At 25.4% G+C, this 23,069-nt stretch overlaps 1 protein-coding gene across 1 annotated transcript; it reads right to left on the bottom strand.

Annotated features, from left to right (window-relative positions):
* Window positions 1-10,102: 10,102 nt before the first annotated feature.
* LOC134221495 (uncharacterized) lies at window positions 10,103-20,766 on the bottom strand. Its single transcript, XM_062700690.1, has 2 exons — window positions 20,607-20,766; window positions 10,103-11,202 (listed from the first exon to the last, which is right to left on the bottom strand). Exons 1-2 carry the CDS (start codon window positions 20,764-20,766, stop codon window positions 10,103-10,105), a joined length of 1,260 nt encoding a protein of 419 aa, XP_062556674.1.
* Between the last annotated feature and the right edge of the window lie 2,303 nt (window positions 20,767-23,069).

The raw sequence follows: 23,069 nt of genomic DNA, 5'->3' as shown, positions 1-23,069 counted from the left end.
AATTTAATAATTTAAAAATTTAAAAATTTAAAAATTTAAAAATTTAAAAATTTAAAAATTAAAAAATTGAAAAATTGAAAAATTGAAAAATTTAAAAATTAAAAAATTTCTAAATTTCAAAATTTCAAGATTTAAAAATTTAATAATTTAAAAATTTAAGAAATTTAAAAATTAAAAAATTTAAAAATTTGAAAATTTAAAAATTTAGAGATTTAAAAATTTAAAAATTCATAACTTTATAAACTTAAAAACTAAAAAATATAAAATTTTAAAAATTTAAAAATTTAGAAATTCAAAAACTTAAAAATTAAAAAATTAAAAAATTTAAAAATTAAAAAAATCAAAAAATTAATAAATTTAAAAATTTAAAAATTTAAAAATTTAAAAATTCAAAAATTTAAAAATTTAAAAATTTAGAAAATTTATAAATTTATGAATTTAAAAATTTAAAAATTCAAAAATTTAAAAATTTAAAAATTTAGAAATATATAAATTTATAAATTTAAAAATTTAAAAATCTAAAAATTTAGATATCCAAAAATATAAAAATATAAAAATTTAAAAATTTAAAAACTTAAAAATTTAAAAATTTAAAAATTTAAAAACTTAAAAATTTTAAAATTTAAAAATTTAAAAATTTAAAATTTGAAAGTTTAAAATTTAAAATTTAAAATTTAAAAATTTAAAATTTAAAATTTAAAATTTAAAAATTGAAAATTTAAAATTTTAAAAATTCAAAAATTTTAAAATTTTAAAATTTGAAAATTTAAAAATTTAAAAATTTGAAAAATTAAAAATTTTAAAATTTAAAAATTTAAAAATTTGAAAAATTAAAAATTTTAAAATTTAAAAATTTAAAAATTTAAAAATTAAAATTTAAAAATTTAAAATTTAAAAATTTAAAATTTAAAAATTTAAAAAATTTAAAGATTTAAAAATTTAAAAATTTAAAAATTTAAAAATTTAAAAATTTAAAAATTTAAAAATTTAAAAATTTAAAAATTTAAAAATTTAAAAATTCAAAAATTTAAAAATTCAAAAATTTAGAAAATTTATAAATTTATAAATTTAAAAATTTAAAAATTCAAAAATTTAAAAATTTAAAAATTTAGAAATATATAAATTTATAAATTTAAAAATTAAAAAAATTAAAAAATTAATAAATTTAAAAATTTAAAAATTTAAAAATTCAAAAATTTAAAAATTTAAAAATTTAGAAAATTTATAAATTTATGAATTTAAAAATTTAAAAATTAAAAAATTCAAAAATTTAAAAATTTAAAAATTTAGAAATATATAAATTTATAAATTTAAAAATTTAAAAATCTAAAAATTTAGATATCCAAAAATATAAAAATTTAAAAATTTAAAAACTTGAAAATTTTAAAATTTAAAAATTTAAAAAATTTAAAATTTAAAAGTTTAAAAATTTAAAAATTTAAAAATTTAAAAATTTAAAAATTTAAAAATTTAAAAATTTAAAAATTTAAAAATTTAAAAATTTAAAGATTGAAAAATTTAAAAATTCGAAAATTTAAAAATTTCAAAATTTAAAACATTAAAAAATTTAAAAATTTAAAAATTTAGAGATTCAAAAATTTAAAAATTGAAAAATTTAAAAATTTAAAAATTTAAAAATTTTAAAATTCAAAAATATTAAAGTTTAAAAATTTAAAAATTTAAAAATTTAAAAATTTAAAAATTTGCCGAAATTTTGAGATTTGCATTGCGCGGCCGGTAGTAAAGTTAATTAGATCAGTGCATGTTGGCTCTTGTTTCGAACGGCCGAACGATCGCGCGATTTTCCGAAATTTTGTGTTTTGCATTGCGCGGCCGGTAGTAAAGTTAATTAGTTCAGTGCGTGTTGGCTCTTGTTTCGAGTCAGCGGATCGACCGGTCGTCAAGTTTAGTTTTGCTTTGTGCGGGTGAGTAAATAAATCAGAAAATGTAAGTTTGTTTCTTATCCGGTCGTGTTTCTCCAGTAAGCGGATCGGCCGGTCGTCGAAGTTTAGTTTTGCTTTGTGCGGAAGGCAAAACGATCGGCCGGTCGTCGTAATTTTGTTCTGCTTTGCGCGGGTGAGTGAATAAATCAGAAAGTGAAAGTTTCAGACAGCGAGAGTGTTATTTCCCATCCCATAGATCGCATCACTTACCGAAGTGAATCCAGATAAATTATCCTTTGTAACTAAAACGATAGCCTATCCCAAGACAATCGTGGAGATGCAGAGGTATACTCGGTCTCTAGTAGCAACGAGAGTCGGACTAACCGTAAGGACGTGGCCGGCGCCGTTTTTGACTTTAGATATTTGAGCTCCCGAAACGTGTACATTGAGAATGGGTAGCTAGTCCCAAGCCCGATTTATTGTGTTCTCTGTACAATTTCGCAAGTTCTAGTCAATCACGGAGTAGCAACTACGAATTGTGCGGTCATAATGCTCATGCTCATGCTCATTAAAAATTTAAAAATTTAAAAATATAAAATTTTAAAATTTTAGAAATTTAAAAATTCAAAAATTTTAAAATTTGAAAATTAAAAAATTTAAAAATTTTAAAATTTTAAAATTTTAAAATTTAAAAATTTAAAAATTTAAAAATTTAAAAATTTGAAAATTTATAAAATTAAATTTAAAAATTAAAAAATTAAAAAATCAAAAAATTTAAAAATTTGAAAATTTAAAAGTTTAAAAAATCAAAAATTTTAAAATTTAAAAAATTTAAAATTTTAAAATTCAAAAATTTAAAAGTTTAAAAATTTAAAAATTTAAAAATTTAAAAATTTAAAAATTTAAAAATTTAAAAATTTAAAAGTTTAAAGCTTAAAAATTTAAAAATTTAAAAATTTAAGAAATTAAAAATTTTCAAATTCAAAATTTAAAAACTTAAGAAATTTGAAATTTAAAAATTTAAAATTTTAAGATTTAGAAATTAAAAAATTTAAGAATTTAAAATTTAAAAATTTAAAAATTTAAAAATTTAAAAATTTAAAAATTTAAAAGTTTAAAAGTTTAAAAATCAACAAATCTAAAAATTTAAAAATTTAAAAATTTCGAAATTTAAAAATTCAAACAATTCAAAAATTTAAAAAATTTAAAAATTTAAAATTCAAAAATTTAAAAATTTAAAATTTTTAAATTTAAAAATTTAAAAATTTAAAAATTTAAAAATTTAGAAATATCTTAAAAATTTAAAAATTTAAAAATTTAAAAATTTAAAAATTTTAAAATTTAAAAATTAAAAAATTAAAAAATTAAAAATTTTAAAATTTTAAAATTTTAAAATTTAAGATTTTAAGATTTAAATTATTGCAGATTTAAAGATTTATTGATTTAAAATTTAAAAATTAAAAAATTAAAAATTAAAAAATTTAAAAATTTAAAAATTTAAAAATTTAAAAATTTAAAAATTTAAGAATTTAAAAATTTAAAAATTTAAAAATTTAAAAATTTAAAAATTTAAAAATTTAAAAATTTAAAAATTTAAAAATTCAAAGATTTAAAAATTTTAAAATTTTAAAATTTAAGATTTAAAGATTTAAATTATTGGAGATTTAAAGATTTATTGATTTAAAAATTTAAAAATTCAAAAATTTAAAAATTTAAAAATTTAAAAATTCAAAAATTTAAAAATTTAAAAATTTAAAAATTTAAAAATTTAAAAATTTAAAAATTTAAAAATTTAAAAATTTAAAAATTTAAAAATTTAAAAATTTAAAAATTTAAAATTGAAAAATTTAAATATTTCAAAATTTAAAAAATTTAAAAATTTAAAAATTTAAAAATTTAAAAATTTAAAAATTTAAAAATTTAAAAATTTAAAAATTTAAAAATTTAAAAATTTAAAAATTTAAAAATTTAAAAATTAAAAGTTTGAAAAAAGTAAAAATTTAAAATTTCAAATAATTGAAAATTTAAAAATTAAAAATTTAAAAATTTAAGATTTAAAGATTTAAATTACTGCAGATTTAAAGATTTATTGATTTAAAATTTAAAAATTTAATGTTCGGAGGATGACTTTCTCAGTCTGAAGTATCAAAACGATGGTTTTGTTACTTGCCCGACGTTTCGGCCGATGGGTTGTGGCCTTTTTCAAGGGTCGCTAAAACATGTAATTACATTTAACATATAACATGAATACATATAAGATAAAACATAAATGTTGAACTCACTATAGTCTATCGTCTATCGTAAATTATTGTTAACCACGTTCGATCAGTGGTAGATAGGGTGCTTTTCATGCTTGCCTGAATATTGAGTTAATCTGTGATTACAATTTGAAATGTGTGGTAAATTATGTAACTTACTATTTGTAATTTTTGGAAAAAATGGTTTAAAAACTGCGTTTGTTTGTTAACATACAACAACTGTAACTGCTATTTCAAAATGGTAGGCACATTAATAATGGGTAATGGTTATCGTTGATAGCTGTGTGTCGTGATCATTATTTTGGGTAATTTGATCATAGTTGCATGCAACATTTGGCATATTGATATTGTTCGGATGTGTGAGTGTTCTTCTTAATGTCGACTTTTGTATAGTGTGCAACAGGCCAGCGTAAGTGGTACTGAGACCTTGCACATCTGTACGATGGTTAACAGTATTGGTGTTGTAGGAAATATGACACATTTCTAATACGGGGAGAGATGATGATCTGTTGGTCTTATCTAGAATTTTGGGATGTGTTAGGTTGAACGTATGTTTTTCTTCAATGACATGTTTCATAAGAGCTGTTTTGGCACCCGATACTAAATCTTCTTCTGTATGTGTGTTGCTGTTTTGGACTGATTTTAAGTGTTCGTTTATATTGCTTTTGTGTCCACTAATACGTGTTTTGAGCTGATTTCTCGTCATACCAATGTATGTTTTTAGCACTCTTCGCATGATAGACTGTAAATAACATTGCATTGGTCGAGAACATCAACGGAATCTTTGACTGGTCGTAGGATGTTTTGGGTTTTACAAAGTGTTTTGTAAGCGATTTTAACATTTTTGTAATCATTTTTCAGGATGCTGGCTATGGTTGGACTAAGGTGTGCGATGTATGGAATGCTTCTATATTCTAGACGGGTTGCTGTTGGCTGCAGAATGTTGTTTTGCTGAGGGATGGTGGGTGGTATGTTGGTTGGAGATTCCAGTTGCGGTGTTGTGTCGGTGGTGTCATCTGTGTGGCTATGGTTATGCTGTCGATTATTAGGTTGTAGGTTGACCATGGTAGATTTGACTCGGTTGATAAGTCTATTGATGAGGGCAGATGGATAGTTGTTCTGGCGTAGTTGTTGGAAGATGGTGTTGGAACCTTTTTGTGTCGATGGATCTGTTGTTAGGGTCATAACTCTCTTCGCGAAATTTTCTGCAACGTTGATCTTCATTGTGATGGGATGAAACGAGTGGTAATTGAGGAGTCTTCCAGACGAGATGGGCTTAGCATACCAACGGGTGGATATGGTTTGGTCGTTGTTTCGTATTAGTAATGTGTCTAGGAACGGTAGTTTACTGTCAACTTCTTTTCTACAGTAAACTGAATGTGCTGATTGTAACTATTGAATATTTGGACGGTATTTTCAATTTGGTCGGGTGGTAATGCCAGGATGAGATCATCCACGTATTTTTTGAGAACTGGAATGGGAAATTTCAGTCTCTTTGTCACAGTCCGCAGTAGTGTTTCCATAACCAGCTCTGCCAGTATAGGCGAGAGGGGACTGCCCATAGCTGTTCCAAACGTTTGTTGATAATACTTGTCTCGAAATTGAAAGTAGCTATTGTCTAGGCAAAAAGATACTAATTCGAGGAAAATGTCCAAACAGATGTTAGTTGTCTTTCCGAGTTGGTCCCAGTTCATAATGATGTCATGCATCACTAGGTCCTTTGGGATGTTCGTGAATAACGACACGACATCAAAGGATACCAGGACATAACCGGCTGGTAAAGTGACAGCCTTGATGTATTGAACAAACATAAAGCTGTCAGTGATGTTATAGTTACTATGGAAGCTGTTTGATAGAATTGTAGCGATGAACTTAGAGAGTTGGTATGTTGGTGCGTTAATGTTCGGGACCACTGGTCGTAGTGGTATTCCTTCTTTATGCGCTTTAGGTTGGCCATAAATGCGTGGACACGTGGCTGTTGAGCTGTTTAATCGATTGGCTGTTGTTTGATCTATCAGGTTTAGATTATTCAATCGTTTTACTAAGGCATTGTTGTGTCGCTGTGTTGATTGAGTTGGATCCTTGGGTAGTGTCTTGTAGGTGGAGTCGGTTAGTAGGAGTGTCATTTTACGTTCATAATCCTCCATACACATCACTACCATACGTTTTCCCTTATCTGATTCGACGACCACAATATCACGGTGTTCTTCCAAAAACTTCCTTGTTGTAGTAACAGCATGTTTGCAGAATTTTTCTAATGGACTTTCCATCTGTTTTGATCGTGTCCTCGAGATGTGGTTTTGTATGGCGGTTGTTATTTTACATCTGGTGTAATCTCGAACGGTCTTGTATGGTGAGGTGTTAAGGATTGATTCGACGTCGGCGATGATATGGAAAAGGTTTCTCGGAATCGTGACATCTGTTGGAATAGCGAATTTTGGTCCAAGACTGAGTAGGGTGCTGGTTTCTGTTGGTAGTTGGACATGTGTAGTGTTGAGAATGGATTTTTCATTCACGGTAGGTACTTCAGACTGAGAAAGCCATCCTCCGAACAGTACATCCCATCCAGTCGAAAAACACCCTTTCAATTTAAAAATTTAAAAGTTTAAAATTTAAAAATTTAGAATTTTAAGCTATTCAAAGATTTAAAAATTTAAAAATTTAAATATTAAAAAAAATTGAAGAATTTAAAAATTTAAAAATTTAAAAATTTAAAGATTTAAAAATTTAAAATTTAAAATTTAAAAATTTAAAATTTAAAATTTAAAAATTTAAAAATTTAAAATTTAAAAATTTAAAATTTAAAATTTAAAATTTAAAAATTTAAAATTTAAAATTTAAAAATTTAAAATTTAAAATTTAAAATTTAAAAATTTAAAATTTAAAATTTAAAAATTTAAAATTTAAAAATATAAAATTTAAAAATTTAAAATTTAAAAATTTAAAAATTTAAAAGTTTAAAATTTAAAAATTTAAAATTTAAAATTTAAAAATTTAAAAATTTAAAATTTAAAATTTAAAAATTTAAAAGTTTAAAAATCAAAATATTAAAATTTAAAAATTTAAAATTTTAAAATTTAAAAATTTAAAATTTAAAATTTAAAATTTAAAATTTGAAAATTTAAAATTTAAAAATTTAAAAATTTAAAATCTTAAAATTTAAAATTTAAAAATTTAAAAATTTAAAAAATTTAAAATTTAAAAATTTAAAAATTTAAAAATTTAAAAATTTAAAAATTTAAAAATTTAAAAATTTAAAAATTTAAAAATTTAAAAATTTAAAAATTTAAAAATTAAAAAATTAAAAAATTTAAAAATTTAAAAATTTAAAAATTTAAAAATTTAAAAATCAAAAAATTTAAAAATTTAAAATATTAAAAATTTAAAAATTTAAAAATTTAAAAATTTAAAAAATTAAAAATTTAAAAATTTAAAAATTTAAAAATTTAAAAATTTAAAAATTTAAAAATTTAAAAATTTAAAAATTTAAAAATTTAAAAATTTAAAAATTTAAAAATTTAAAAATTTAAAAATTTAAAAATTTAAAAATTTAAAAAATTTATTAATTTTAAAGTTTAAAAAATTTTAAAAATTTAAAAATTTTTAAAAATTTAAAAATTTTAAAATTTTAAAATTTAAAAATTTCAAAATTTCAAAATTTCAAAATTCCAAAATTTAAAAATTTAAAAATTTAAAAATTTAAAAATATAAAAATTTAAAAATTTAAAAATTTAAAAATTTAAAAATTTAAAAATTTAAAAATTTAAAAATTTAAAAGTTTAAAAATTTAAAAATTAAACAACTTGAAAATTTAAAAATTTGAAAATTTGGAAAATTTAAAAATATAAAAATTTAAAATTTAAAAATTTCAAATTTTAAAATTTAAAATTTTAAAATCCAAAGATTTAAAAATTTTAAAATTTTAAAATTTAAGATTTAAAGATTTAAATTATTGGAGATTTAAAGATTTATTGATTTAAAAATTTAAAAATTTAAAAATTTTAAGCTTTAAAATTTAAAAATTCAAAAATTTATTAATTTAAAAATTTAAAATTTTTTAAATTTATAAATTTAGAAATTTTAAATTTAAAAATTTTGAAATTTTAAAATTTAAAAAATTAATAATTTAAAAAATTAAAAATTTAAACATTTAAAAATTTAAAAATTTAAAAATATAAAAATATAAATATTTATAGTTTTAAAAATTTAAAAATTTAAAGATTTAAAAATTTAAAATTTAAAAATTTAAAAATTTAAAGTTAAAAAATCAACAAATTTAAAAATTTAAAATATTAAAAATTTAAAAGTTTAAAAATTTAAAAATTTAAAAAATTAAAAATTTAAAAATTTAAAAATTTAAAAATTTAAAAATTTAAAAATTTAAAAATTTAAGATTTAAAGATTTAAATTACTGCAGATTTAAAGATTTATTGATTTAAAAATTTAAAAATTTAATGTTCGGAGGATGACTTTCTCAGTCTGAAGTATCAAAACGATGGTTTAGTTACTTGCCCGACGTTTCGGCCGATGGGTTGTGGCCTTTTTCAAGGGTCGCTAAAACATGTAATTACATTTAACATATAACATGAATACATATAAGATAAAACATAAATGTTGAACTCACTATAGTCTATCGTCTATCGTAAATTATTGTTAACCACGTTCGATCAGTGGTAGATAGGGTGCTTTTCATGCTTGCCTGAATATTGAGTTAATCTGTGATTACAATTTGAAATGTAGTAAATTATGTAACTTACTATTTGTAATTTTTGGAAAAATGGTTTAAAACTGCGTTTGTTTGTTAACATACAACAACTGTAACTGCTATTTCAAAATGGTAGGCACATTAATAATGGGTAATGGTTATCGTTGATAGCTGTGTGTCGTGATCATTATTTTGGGTAATTTGATCATAGTTGCATGCAACATTTGGCATATTGATATTGTTCGGATGTGTGAGTGTTCTTCTTAATGTCGACTTTTGTATAGTGTGCAACAGGCCAGCGTAAGTGGTACTGAGACCTTGCACATCTGTACGATGGTTAACAGTATTGGTGTTGTAGGAAATATGACACATTTCTAATACGGGGAGAGATGATGATCTGTTGGTCTTATCTAGAATTTTGGGATGTGTTAGGTTGAACGTATGTTTTTCTTCAATGACATGTTTCATAAGAGCTGTTTTGGCACCCGATACTAAATCTTCTTCTGTATGTGTGTTGCTGTTTTGGACTGATTTTAAGTGTTCGTTTATATTGCTTTTGTGTCCACTAATACGTGTTTTGAGCTGATTTCTCGTCATACCAATGTATGTTTTTTGGCAGTCTTCGCATGATAGACTGTAAATAACATTGCATTGGTCGAGAACATCAACGGAATCTTTGACTGGTCGTAGGATGTTTTGGGTTTTACAAAGTGTTTTGTAAGCGATTTTAACATTTTTGTAATCATTTTTCAGGATGCTGGCTATGGTTGGACTAAGGTGTGCGATGTATGGAATGCTTCTATATTCTAGACGGGTTGCTGTTGGCTGCAGAATGTTGTTTTGCTGAGGGATGGTGGGTGGTATGTTGGTTGGAGATTCCAGTTGCGGTGTTGTGTCGGTGGTGTCATCTGTGTGGCTATGGTTATGCTGTCGATTATTAGGTTGTAGGTTGACCATGGTAGATTTGACTCGGTTGATAAGTCTATTGATGAGGGCAGATGGATAGTTGTTCTGGCGTAGTTGTTGGAAGATGGTGTTGGAACCTTTTTGTGTCGATGGATCTGTTGTTAGGGTCATAACTCTCTTCGCGAAATTTTCTGCAACGTTGATCTTCATTGTGATGGGATGAAACGAGTGGTAATTGAGGAGTCTTCCAGACGAGATGGGCTTAGCATACCAACGGGTGGATATGGTTTGGTCGTTGTTTCGTATTAGTAATGTGTCTAGGAACGGTAGTTTACTGTCAACTTCTTTTTCTACAGTAAACTGAATGTGCTGATTGTAACTATTGAATATTTGGACGGTATTTTCAATTTGGTCGGTGGTAATGCCAGGATGAGATCATCCACGTATTTTTGAGAACTGGAATGGGAAATTTCAGTCTCTTTGTCACAGTCCGCAGTAGTGTTTCCATAACCAGCTCTGCCAGTATAGGCGAGAGGACTGCCCATAGCTGTTCCAAACGTTTGTTGATAATACTTGTCTCGAAATTGAAAGTAGCTATTGTCTAGGCAAAAAGATACTAATTCGAGGAAAATGTCCAAACAGATGTTAGTTGTCTTTCCGAGTTGGTCCCAGTTCATAATGATGTCATGCATCACTAGGTCCTTTGGGATGTTCGTGAATAACGACACGACATCAAAGGATACCAGGACATAACCGGCTGGTAAAGTGACAGCCTTGATGTATTGAACAAACATAAAGCTGTCAGTGATGTTATAGTTACTATGGAAGCTGTTTGATAGAATTGTAGCGATGAACTTAGAGAGTTGGTATGTTGGTGCGTTAATGTTCGGGACCACTGGTCGTAGTGGTATTCCTTCTTTATGCGCTTTAGGTTGGCCATAAATGCGTGGACACGTGGCTGTTGAGCTGTTTAATCGATTGGCTGTTGTTTGATCTATCAGGTTTAGATTATTCAATCGTTTTACTAAGGCATTGTTGTGTCGCTGTGTTGATTGAGTTGGATCCTTGGGTAGTGTCTTGTAGGTGGAGTCGGTTAGTAGGAGTGTCATTTTACGTTCATAATCCTCCATACACATCACTACCATACGTTTTCCCTTATCTGATTCGACGACCACAATATCACGGTGTTCTTCCAAAAACTTCCTTGTTGTAGTAACAGCATGTTTGCAGAATTTTTCTAATGGACTTTCCATCTGTTTTGATCGTGTCCTCGAGATGTGGTTTTGTATGGCGGTTGTTATTTTACATCTGGTGTAATCTCGAACGGTCTTGTATGGTGAGGTGTTAAGGATTGATTCGACGTCGGCGATGATATGGAAAAGGTTTCTCGGAATCGTGACATCTGTTGGAATAGCGAATTTTGGTCCAAGACTGAGTAGGGTGCTGGTTTCTGTTGGTAGTTGGACATGTGTAGTGTTGAGAATGGATTTTTCATTCACGGTAGGTACTTCAGACTGAGAAAGCCATCCTCCGAACAGTACATCCCATCCAGTCGAAAAACACCCTTTCAATTTAAAAATTTAAAAGTTTAAAAATTTAAAAATTTAAAAATTTAAAAATTTAAAAATTTAAAAATTTAAAAATTTAAAAATTTAAAAATCTAAAAATTTAAAAATTCAAAAATATTAAAATTTAAAAAATTTAAAATTTTAAAATTTAAAAATTTAAAAATTTAAAAATTTAAAAATTTAAAAATTTAAAAATTTAAAAATTTAAAAATTTAAAAATAAAAAATTTAAAAATAAAAAATTTAAAAATTAAAAAAAAAATAAATTTAAAAATTTAAAATTTAGAAATTTAAAAATTTCAAAATTTAAAAATTTAAAAAATTAAAAATTTAAAAAATGAAAAATTAAAATTTTTTTAAATTTAAAATTAAAATTTAAACTTAAAAATTAAAAAATTTAAAAATTTAAAATTTTAAAATTTAAAAGTTTAAAAATCTACAAACTTAAAAATTTAAAATATTAAAATTTAAAAGTTTAAAAATTTAAAATTTAAAAATTAAAAATTTAAAATTTAAAATTTAAAAATTTAAAAATTTAAAAATTTAAAAATTTAAAAATTTAAAAATTTAAAAATTTAAAAATTTAAAAATTTAAAAATTTAAAAATTTAAAAATTTAAAAATTTAAAAATTTAAAAATTTAAAGAAAATTTTAAAATTTAAGATTTAAAGATTTAAAGATTTATTGATTTAAAAATTTAAAAATTTAAAAATTTAAAATTTAAAATTTAAAATTTAAAAATTCAAAAATTTAAATTTTAAAAATTTAAAGATTTTAAAAATTTAAGATTTAAAAATTTAAAAATTAAAAATTTATTAATTTTAAAGTTTAAAAATTTTAAAAATTTAAAATTTTTTGAAAATTTAAAATTTTAAATTTTTAAAAATTTTAAAATTTAAAAATTTCAAAATTTCAAAATTAAAAACTCAAAAATTTTAAAAATTTAAAAATTTAAAAATTTAAAAATTTAAAAATTTAAAAATTTAAAAATTTAAAAATTTAAAAATTTAAAAATTTAAAAATTTAAAAATTTAAAAATTTAAAAGTTTAAAAATTTAAAAATTTAAAAATTTAAAAATTTAAAAATTTAAAAATTTAAAAATTTAAAAATTTAAAAATAAAAAAATTTAAAAATTTAAAAACTTAAAAATTTAAAAATTTGAAAAAATTAGAAATTTAAAAAATTAAAAATCAACAAATTTAGAAATTTAAAATATAAAAATTAAAGTTTAAATTGAAAAATTTAAAAATTTGCAAATTGAAAAATTTGAAAATTTCAAAATTTAAAATTTAAAATTTACAATCTTTAAAATTTAAAAATTCTACGATTTTAAAATTTTAAATATAAAAATTTCTAAATTTTAAAATTTAAAATTTAAAATTTAAAATTTAAAAATTTAAAATTTAAAAATTTAAAATTTAAAAATTTACAAATTTAAAAATTTAAAATTTAAAAATTTGAAAGTTTAAAAATTTAAAAATTTAAAATTTAAAAATTTAAAAATTTAAAAATTTAAAAATTTAAAGAAAATTTTAAAATTTTAAAATTTAAGATTTAAAGATTTAAATTATTGGAGATTTAAAGATTTATTGATTTAAAAATTTAAAAATTCAAAAATTTAAAAATTTAAAAATTTAAAAATTTAAAAATTTAAAAATTTAAAAATTTAAAAATTTAAAAATTTAAAAATTTAAAAATTTAAAAGTTTAAAAATCAACAAATTTAAAAATTTAAAATATTAAAAATTTAAAAGTTTAAAAATTAAAAAATTTAAAAATTCGAAAATTTAAAAAAAAATGAAAATTTTAAACTTTTAAAAAATTTAAAAATTTGAAGTTTCAAAAATTTAAAAATTTTCAAATTTTAAAATTTAAAAATTTTAAAATTTACAAAATTAAAAATTTAAAACTTTAAAAATTTCAAAATTTAAAAAATTTATTAATTTTAAAGTTTAAAAAATTTTAAAAATTTAAAAATTTTTAAAAATTTAAAAATTTAAAATTTTTAATAATTTAAAAATTTAAAAATTTCAAAATTTCAAAATTCAAAATTTCAAAATTTAAAATTTAAAATTTAAAAATTTAAAATATAAAATTTAAAATTTAAAAATTTAAAATTTAAAATTTAAAATTTAAAATTTAAAATTTAAAAATTTAAAATTTAAAATTTAAAATTTAAAAATTTAAAATTTAAAAATTTAAAATTTAAAATTTAAAATTTAAAATTTAAAATTTAAAAATTTAAAATTTAAAATTTAAAATTTAAAAATTTAAAATTTAAAATTTAAAATTTAAAAATTTAAAATTTAAAATTTAAAATGTAAAATTTAAAATTTAAAAATTTAAAAATTTAAAATTTAAAATTTAAAATTTAAAAATTTAAAAAATTAAAAATTAAAAAATTTATTAATTTAAAAATTTAAAATTTTTTAAAAATTTAAAAATTTAAAATTTTTAATAATTTAAAAAAATTGAAAAATTTCAAAATTTCGAAATTTCAAAATTTCGAAATTTCAAAATTTCAAAATTTCAAAATTTCAAAATTTCGAAATTTCGAAATTTCAAAATTTCAAAATTTCAAAATTTCAAAATTTCAAAATTTCAAAATTTCAAAATTTCAAAATTTCAAAATTTCAAAATTTCAAAATTTCAAAATTTTAAAATTTTAAAATTTTAAAATTTTAAAATTTAAAAATTTAAAAATTTAAAAATTTAAAAATTTAAAAACTTAAAAATTCAAAAATTCAAAATTTTAAAAATTTAAAAATTTAAAAATTTAAAAATTCTAAAATTTAGAGATTTAACATTTTAAAACTTTATAAACTTAAAAATTTAGAGATTTAAAAATTTAAAATTTTAAAACTTTATAAACTTAAAAATTTAAAAATTTAAAAATTTAAAAATTATTAAATTTAAAAATTTAAAAATTTAAAAATTTAAAAATTTGAAAACTTAAAAATTTGATAATTTAAAAATTTAAAATTTAAAAATTAAAATTCAAAAATTTAGAGATTTAAAATTTTAAAACTTTATAAACTTAAAAAATTAGAGATTTAAAAATTTTAAAATTTAAAACTTTATAAACTTAAAAATTTAAAAGTTTAAAAATTTAAAAATAAAAATTTGAAAATTTAAAATTTAAAAATTTAGAAATTAAAAATTTAAGAATTTAAAAATTTAAAGGCCTAAAAATTTAAAATTTAAAAGTTAAAAAATAAAAATTTAAAAATTTAAAAATTTAAAAATTTAAAAATTTAAAAATTTAAAAATTTAAAAATTTAAAAATTGAAAAATTTAAAAATTTAAAATTTTTAAAATTTAAAAATTGAAAAATTGAAAAATTGAAAAATTTCAAAATTTCAAAATTTCAAAATTTCAAAATTTCAAAATTTCAAAAATTCAAAATTTCAAAATTTTAAAATTTCAAAATTTCAAAGTTTCAAAATTTCTTGATTTCAAAATTTCAAAATTTCAAAATTTCAAAATTTCAAAATTTCAAAATTTCAAAATTTCAAAATTTCAAAATTTCAAAATTTCAAAATTTCAAAATTTCAAAATTTCAAAATTTCAAAATTTCAAAATTTCAAAATTTCAAAATTTCAAAATTTCAAAATTTCAAAATTTCAAAATTTCAAAATTTCAAAATTTCAAAATTTCAAAATTTCAAAATTTCAAAATTTCAAAATTTCAAAATTTCAAAATTTCAAAATTTCAAAATTTCAAAATTTCAAAATTTCAAAATTTCAATATTTCAAAATTTCAAAATTTCAATTTCACAGTTTAAAAATTTTAAATTTCCAAAATTTCAAAATTTCAAAATTTCAAAATTTCAAAATTTCAAAATTTTAAAATTTTAAAATTTCAAAATTTTAAAATTTCAAAACTTCAAAATTTCCATATTTCCAAATTTCAAAATTTCAAAATTTCAAAATTTCAAAATTTCAAAATTTCAAAATTTCAAAATTTCATAACTTCAAAATTTTAAAATTCTAAAATTTTAAAATTTTAAAATTTAGAAATTTAAGATTTAAAGATTTACAGGTTTAAAAATTTTAAATTTAAAAATTTAAAAAATTTAAGAATTTAGAAATTTAAAATTTTTAAAATTTTACAATTTTTAAAATTTTACAATTTTTAAAATTTTACAATTTTAATCTGAGAATCAATGAAAATTTGAAATCCTTGAACTCAGTTATCAGTTAGTGCCCGATCGATTCGGTTACATTTTTTTTCCGTTGCCTTCGCGTTCAGTCGTACAATTCTTATCCAACAATGGATACTATTCGCAAAAATACTCTGGTCGTTGATTTCAGCGTATTGCCAGTTCGAACAAGTGCAGCCGAAGTGCATAAATTCCTTGTCCAGCAAATCAATGTGGATTTATCGACAGTGAAAAATCTAGAGCTTCATAGAGTTTGCAGTGGCTATCGAACAAGTAAGTGCAGTGCGTGTTTGGTCGCCGCGAAAATAGTTAAATATCTATTTGGTGTTCAGTTTTTGTGGCTCAAGTGCATGTATTGCGCTTTTCTCCGGTCGAAACAAGCGTGATCATGAATAGTTTGCAGTAGTCATGGAGCAAGCGAGTGCAGTGCGTGTTTTAGTTGTCGCGAAGTAGTTAAGATATTGAATTAGTCTTCGTTTTTGTATCATTATGAATATGGCGTCGATCGAAAGAAATAATTAGTCAATTACCAAGGCGATTCCCAATATCTTTCCTTCCCAACTCACATACTATTCCTTTCCAGTGCGCTCATGAAGATGCAGAGGATTCCTCGGTCTCTTGTAGTAATGGGTGTCGAACTAACCAGAGCAGCACAAATCAGACTAAAATGGTTGCAGCAACTTCATTGTGACTAAATCTGGTCACATAGGAGATGCAGTAACCTATGTGAGACATGTGTGCTGCCAGGGAATTTTCCTCTCCTTATCCTAATTGACTGTGAGGTCGTGGCCGGCATCGTTATTGGTCTTGAATTAAAAAATTATAATCCCGAGAAAGCTATTCAATTGGTGAGCTGTGCAATATTTGTTGTTTCTCGGCCAATCACGACTCATAACCTTAAACATTCGATGATTGCGGAGGATAAACAATTGCTCATCTCGGTCTTTTTAGAAGACAATGCAACGAGGGAAAGAGGGCACGATTTGCCTCCTGATATGCCGAATGTTGATGTAACGGATCACGTGAAGAAGTTCGGGAACGCTAAATCAGTTTTTCGCGAGCTTTGGAAAACGTATTTTCCTGGAACACCGAACGGCATTTGAGTCGCACGAATTGAACTGGAGCAACATGTTCCATCGTACATAAAAAAAAAACAACCAAATGAGTTTGGTAACTTACCGAAATCAGCTAACCTCTTGTTGAAGTTTTTCCTTACCATCGCATCCTATATGAATGTGCTCCGATGTCCTGAAAACGGCAATACAAAGCACCACAGCGGAAACCCGGAGACGAGCCAGCCTAGGGCTAAAAGTCTCCTTAATAAAGGTACAAAACGTGAAAAAACACAGTGGAAACCATCATTGTCGTACAATACTCATGGAGTCGTGTAAATTTAAGAATAGGCGTAAATGTACGTCAATCGCCACTCCTTTCATGTTCAACCATAATTAGATATGAAATTAGGCGAAATTTACGAAGTTTGCTGTTTTTCTAAGAAATGTTATACGAATCCAAAAAAATGTGATCAGGGCAATATCACTATTCAATTGAAGCATAATTTATAATATCAAAGATAGGCTGACCAGATCACTTCGATGCAAAAACGGGACACACTTGCTTGCAAAACGGGACATGTCATAAACCACTTTTGACCAAATTCAAAAGCTGTGGAAATTTCAAAATTTATGCGCCTAATTTTCATTTTCCGTGTAAGAAGTTAGTGAAAAATTTTAGAGTGGATCATTCACCACCATAACCTCTATTTTATTAAGTTAGTTGTGGATAAATATCAAACTACAAATATTTCGCTTTTCGAAGGGGCGCGGACAAAAACACGAAGAAACGAAATTTGTTTCTTCGTTTTTTTGTCCGCGCCCCTTTTAAAAACGAAATTTTTGTAGTAGCGAGAAATAATTACGCATTTTTTAAAATATTTTTAAAAAATTGTGGAATTTTGTTATTTTATTTTAATTTACTCTTAAACACGCATTGAGGACTTTATTACTGACCAATATAAGAGACTTTTCCAACCCTGAACAATTGAAAATAACAAAAAAAAATAGTCAAAGCACTCTCTAAAGCCGGCCTGGGCATTAGAGAGATAAAAAATAAGAAGAAAAATATGTCAAAAAAACAAATTAAAAAAAAAACAATAGTGAGATTATTGATTTCCTGTGCTTAAACACTTTTTAATGAATATAAATGAGGGAAAATCTGCGCAAAAGAATAACAAGAATCTCAACAAGGAAAGAACATTAATAAAATGTAATTTTAATTGTTTTCATAAATATGGTTGGCGTTGTCCATTGCTTCCGAAAAGACGGAACTCATACAACAAAATAAATGCTGGCTAATTTGTAGGCTTACAGCTCAGACTCTTGAAGATTTCCGCCGCATTATATTTTAAATCAGGCCGAAATTCTATTTTCTACAACGGAATCAATTAGATCCCGTGGACACATATAGAAGAGAAAATTTCCGACTAGCTCCTGATCTGTAGTGCCTTGTAGCCTTAAAGTACGTGAGGACCGATATCCGAACAAAGTTTCCCTCGGTTTGCCTTAAACTCGATTTTGGTCAGCTGATTTATAAACTAATTTTTTAATGTCGTCGTTTCTTTACAGTGGATAATTTCGAAATATTCAGAATTATTCAAAAAAAAGTTTGAATGATTCTTAATGTTTCGATTCATTTCGAATGATTGAAACGATTGAAAAATATGTGGTAGGGGAAGCGGGGGAAATGCTCTAGATAAGCTTTATTGTCCTATTTGTAATGCTATTCATTAGGCAATTTACATTAGGCAACAGTTAAACAAGATAGCTAGTTGATGCCATTCAGAAATTGTCAAAAATCTCAATCATATTGATAATATCCACATTTAAAAAAAGTGGTGATATTCTGTTGCCGGAAAACTCATGAGGCAAAACGCCTTTTAGCTGGCAGCTCCTAGGGAACAAAGCACCACGCGTCGGCGAATCAGCATTCTGGTATGGATAGTGCGTGGAGACGCAAGTACATTGTAGGTTAGTGCCACTAGGGCGTTTTGCTTCGCCAAAATGTTAGATGTTTCTTCAAAATGTGGAAATTTTCGGTTTTTCCGACCTTTCCATACACTATTTTGAAACTTTTTTCGCCTAACCTACATAATTTTAGATCTAGTTTTGTTACATCCATCTTAATGACGGTAAATATTAGGAAAACCACAAAAGGCGTTTTGTCTCGGGGGGCGTTTTGGGGCCTCTTCTTCTAAAGCAAATTAAAAAAAAAAAGAAAAGTCAATCCATGCAAAATCCAAAACGACATAGATAGGATTCTTTTGAAAGCAACACCAATAACATCTCAAACTTTTTTGAGTTTTGGTTTTAGATTTTAGGCAATATTGAATTCGTTTGAATAATATATTGGAGCTCTTTGGGCAAATCGATGAAAAAACGGGACAAATTGAGATTTTTTTAGATTACGACGGGACAGCCCGATAAGGTCTGAAAAACGGGACTGTCCCGTTAAATACGGTACGTATGGTCAGCCTAATCAAAGAACAATATATAAACGAAAAATATGATCCAATAATCCTACAACCAAACACTCCAGGAACCATTCCCGAATCCTGATTCTCATCCCATCAATAACTCCTGCCAAATCAATCGAACAACCGCAATCTGTTGAATCCCCTTACGCCCGGCGACCCAAACAACGCTATCAGTTTTCATTATGTTGCACAGCATAATAAAGCGGATTTAATATGCAAATTTGCAAGTCTCCTCTTCTCGTTCAACAGTATCACTATCACCGTAGTCCTGGTCGTCGTCACCGTTCGAGTGCTGCTTCACATGACAACGCCGCCGCCGCCGAAAGCCGTTAAATACCTACTGTCACCACACATCGCCTTCCGATGGATCGAATCCCACGGGCAGTCCGCAGATCAAACGTCTATTAGGGTTGCATTCCAATGGGGAAACATTGCAGCCGCACTGGGAAAGAAAATCAAGTAACCCTAAACCGAACCGAATGTCGTTTTGCAACACAAGAGGGATGTTCGGTGGTTTTTGCAATTTTCACCACTCTTCGATCGACCATACACGCACGAACTGATAGCTGAGGATGCAAGCAAAAAATCTAAGGTAGCTTAGAGTGACCAGCAACGCAGATTACAAATAAAAAATTGAATAAAATAAAACTCGTGTTTTTAGGGCATTGATTTTTACAACTGAAAATCATATTTTACCCGACAAAAAGTGTTTTTTGCAATTCCTGATCATAATATCTGGTTTACAGTTTGTCTTTGAGTGATAAAACGGCCTACTTTTTCATACCAACGAAATGGGTGCTTTAATGAACATTATGCAACTCAAATGGGTTGCATAATATTCATTATAACACTCATTTGGGTGCTATAATGAAAAACCAACATCAGAACAGTAGTTACATAACTCCATTTTGCTAAGCTAATTCACTTCGGTAAGTGCTCAAATAGTGTATTCTATGCGCCCCGTAATAAATTAAATAGTTTGGTGGATACGACATCAAAAATTTCCAAAGTCAAGTACATTTATCGCTTCACGGCTTATCGAGCTATGCAATGTGGCACGGTAACATAAAATCTGATTGTTCTCCGCATCAACATAATTTATTGGCAAGAATGATCATGTGGAGTAAATTAGACTGTACAATTTTGGTACAGATTTATCAAATTAAAGTCCATTTTCGTCATTGCAAAAAATAGCGTGTGCAACTCATTGCAAAACTCGATTTTTCAGCACTCGTAGTATTTATCCAACTCGGCAAGCCTCGTTGGATAAACGTACAACTCGTGCTGAAAAAATCATCTTTTTGCAACTTGTTGCACAAACTACTATTATCTTCCAAATGTAATTTCAACATTGCATTTTGGACATTTCACCATGTTTTGGTTGGTAACTCCATTCCTATGAGCTACCGTACATTTACTTATCAATTCACATGCACGTATGCAAAGTGCCATTCCGAAAGTAATGTTCGGAGAAGGGTTCCATCGGTTGATCCTTCCTTTCCTGCAAAAGTAAAAGTAAAAAAACTAGGGGAACAAAAAAATCGCATCACCCGGTTTCGACGAATCCGCAGCCCATGCAGTCAGTGGATTTACCATAAACCTCGTTAGCGCGTTCCACGTTCGCTTGGCTGTATTGTCCCCGCATGGATTCAACTGGCGGATCTCGGAGGTTTCGCAATTGATTATTTATTGACGAGTGAAGTGTGTGCGTCTCCGAACCGACGAGGCACAGGGAATCGACTACAAGTGTCATTATGGTATCATTTGCATCATTATGGGGTTGCGAAACCGGCCGTCCTTTGAGTACCTTCCTACCAACAACGACCTACCCAGAGCTATACCGACGACACGATGCCTGAGCAGGATAACAAAGGATAATACCTCGATGGTGTCAATACTCTTCAAATAATTGATGCGCTTTGTTTGCCCGGGTGTGCTTCCTGTCGATGGATGGATGGATTTGACAAAGGATTTGCGGCGTTGTTTTCTCGTTTTTCGTTTCTTCTGTGCGAATTGCGGGATGCAGTTTGCGGCGCCGCTCCTGCCGTGACTTTCGACCCCCCGGCTCAAGGAATGAGATGAGACCATGTTCGGCTTCTCTCGATGGGTTATTTGCCAATATTTGCATTTTGTTATGATTGTGTCAATATTTTCGTTTGAGCTTTTTCTTGTTGCCGTTTGTCGGTAAGTGAGGATGACGACAGTCGACAACGAGGCGAGGACAACCAACGACACTGAATATCAGCAGAAGAAGGTCGATTGTAGTGTGCACATTGTTTGGTGGAAAGGAAATGGATACACTCGTCTTGTTGTTCCTTCGGGATATGGGATCTGGCCTCGGTGCTTCTGGGTACCTTTTCACTCTTCAAGCGGAAGGGAACGATCGAATGGCATTGGACAGGAAGGGTTGAATGGAGTGTTTGATCGTTAATCATTTACTTTTGCTAATGATGATAAATGGGTGTAGGGGGTTACGCTTGCAGAAGGTTAGCGAGTGAATCTAATCTTGAGCAACAAGATTTTTTCATGTTTGCATATTTTGTAGTTTTGTTGCTAACAGAAATAGATATTGAAGGATTACATCAAAGCGGTTGACGCTAAATAGATGTGCGTTCGATTGGGTTTCACCTTTGTCGAGCAGGTAACATTGCTCGACACCATACGAGCTTGCAACGTACATTGACACCGTACAGCAGGGCTGTCATACATTTTAGTAGCTTTTAATATTCGATTGGACCACTTTTGTAAAGAATCCATCTTTTCCTCTGTGCCATAGATTTAAAACATTGAAATTTTCAGAAGCATCGGATCAGAAACAAAATCACTAAAGACATCTATTAATGAGCTGCATCTGGACTTGTATTGCTATAGGATGCATATTTTGTACAATGTTATGCCCATAGAATCAGAACATCTTCATTTATAACAGTGCCAAATAAAAACCCTGATTAACGGTGCCTTTCTCATATATTGGACTAAATTCTTGATACCATACGGTTAAAACACAATCTCCTTGAATTCAATTCTTATACAATTCTCCACCCATAAATTCAGTACTAGAAACCGAACTCTACCGGAATTTACTGATAAAAATATCTTCTGTGAAGTTTCCGCCCACTTCTTAGACTAAAAGATTTGACGTTATTCAACAGATGTTTCACAAAGAGTTTGTATTTTTGATCTCCTGAAATATATTTTAATTTTTTATCAACAGTTTTTAGTCCGTTCATTGACCCAACGCTATTTTACTATAATATATTTACATTACTTTTTAAATATTCTCAAAACAATTAATAGTTTTATTTTTAGGACGAGTAGACAGTACAGTGAGAAACAAAACATCATTTTATTAGTTTATCTTAGCTTAGCTTGATTGACTGTACACATCGTAATTGTTAGTCGCGATTTGCCGAGAAACAACGTCAAATGAATAGTTTTCTTGAGACTAGAAAGTGCTAAAAAGTTATTTGTCACAGTACATGCTTTAGAATTTCTTTTGTTCAAGACCAATAACAATGCCGGCTAGGAAAATAAGTTCTACACTCACTGTTGCAGAATATTGAGGAATCCTCTGCATCTCCATGAGTGCCACTGGAGAAGAATCAGATTAGTTGGGAAGGTAATTCATTGGAATTGCTCGAAAACATGTTTCATTTCGCAATTTCTTAAGCACACCGTCGTGCATTTTTTTTCTATGCTATTTAAGGTAGATTTTTATTTTTCATTCAGCGGATTTTTTGAACCAGATAACCATTCGTCGCGCTGTCAATTGATCGCTTCGATTAATGAGTACATTACATATACGTTATGATGAGATTCTATCCACCAAACTCGATAAAGTTAACTGTTTTAATGATGAGCGTCATTACTTAATTTTCGCCAACAGATTTCCTTGGAGAATCATGTACAATAATCTACAAAAGTAGCAATCATCATACCTCTGTGATTGCTTTTCCTTTCTCAGAAATATCACAACGCCAGTATTCTTTCCAGACTTTCTTTGTACTTCATCAGTTGTTTGGTCACTTAACCTTCTACCGCCCTAGACCGCCTTTA

Source organism: Armigeres subalbatus, chromosome 3 (assembly GCF_024139115.2).
Source record: "Armigeres subalbatus isolate Guangzhou_Male chromosome 3, GZ_Asu_2, whole genome shotgun sequence".
Taxonomy (NCBI): domain Eukaryota; kingdom Metazoa; phylum Arthropoda; class Insecta; order Diptera; family Culicidae; genus Armigeres; species Armigeres subalbatus.
The sequence above is the reverse complement of the archived record's forward strand: the minus strand, read 5'-3'. Positions and strand labels throughout refer to the sequence as shown.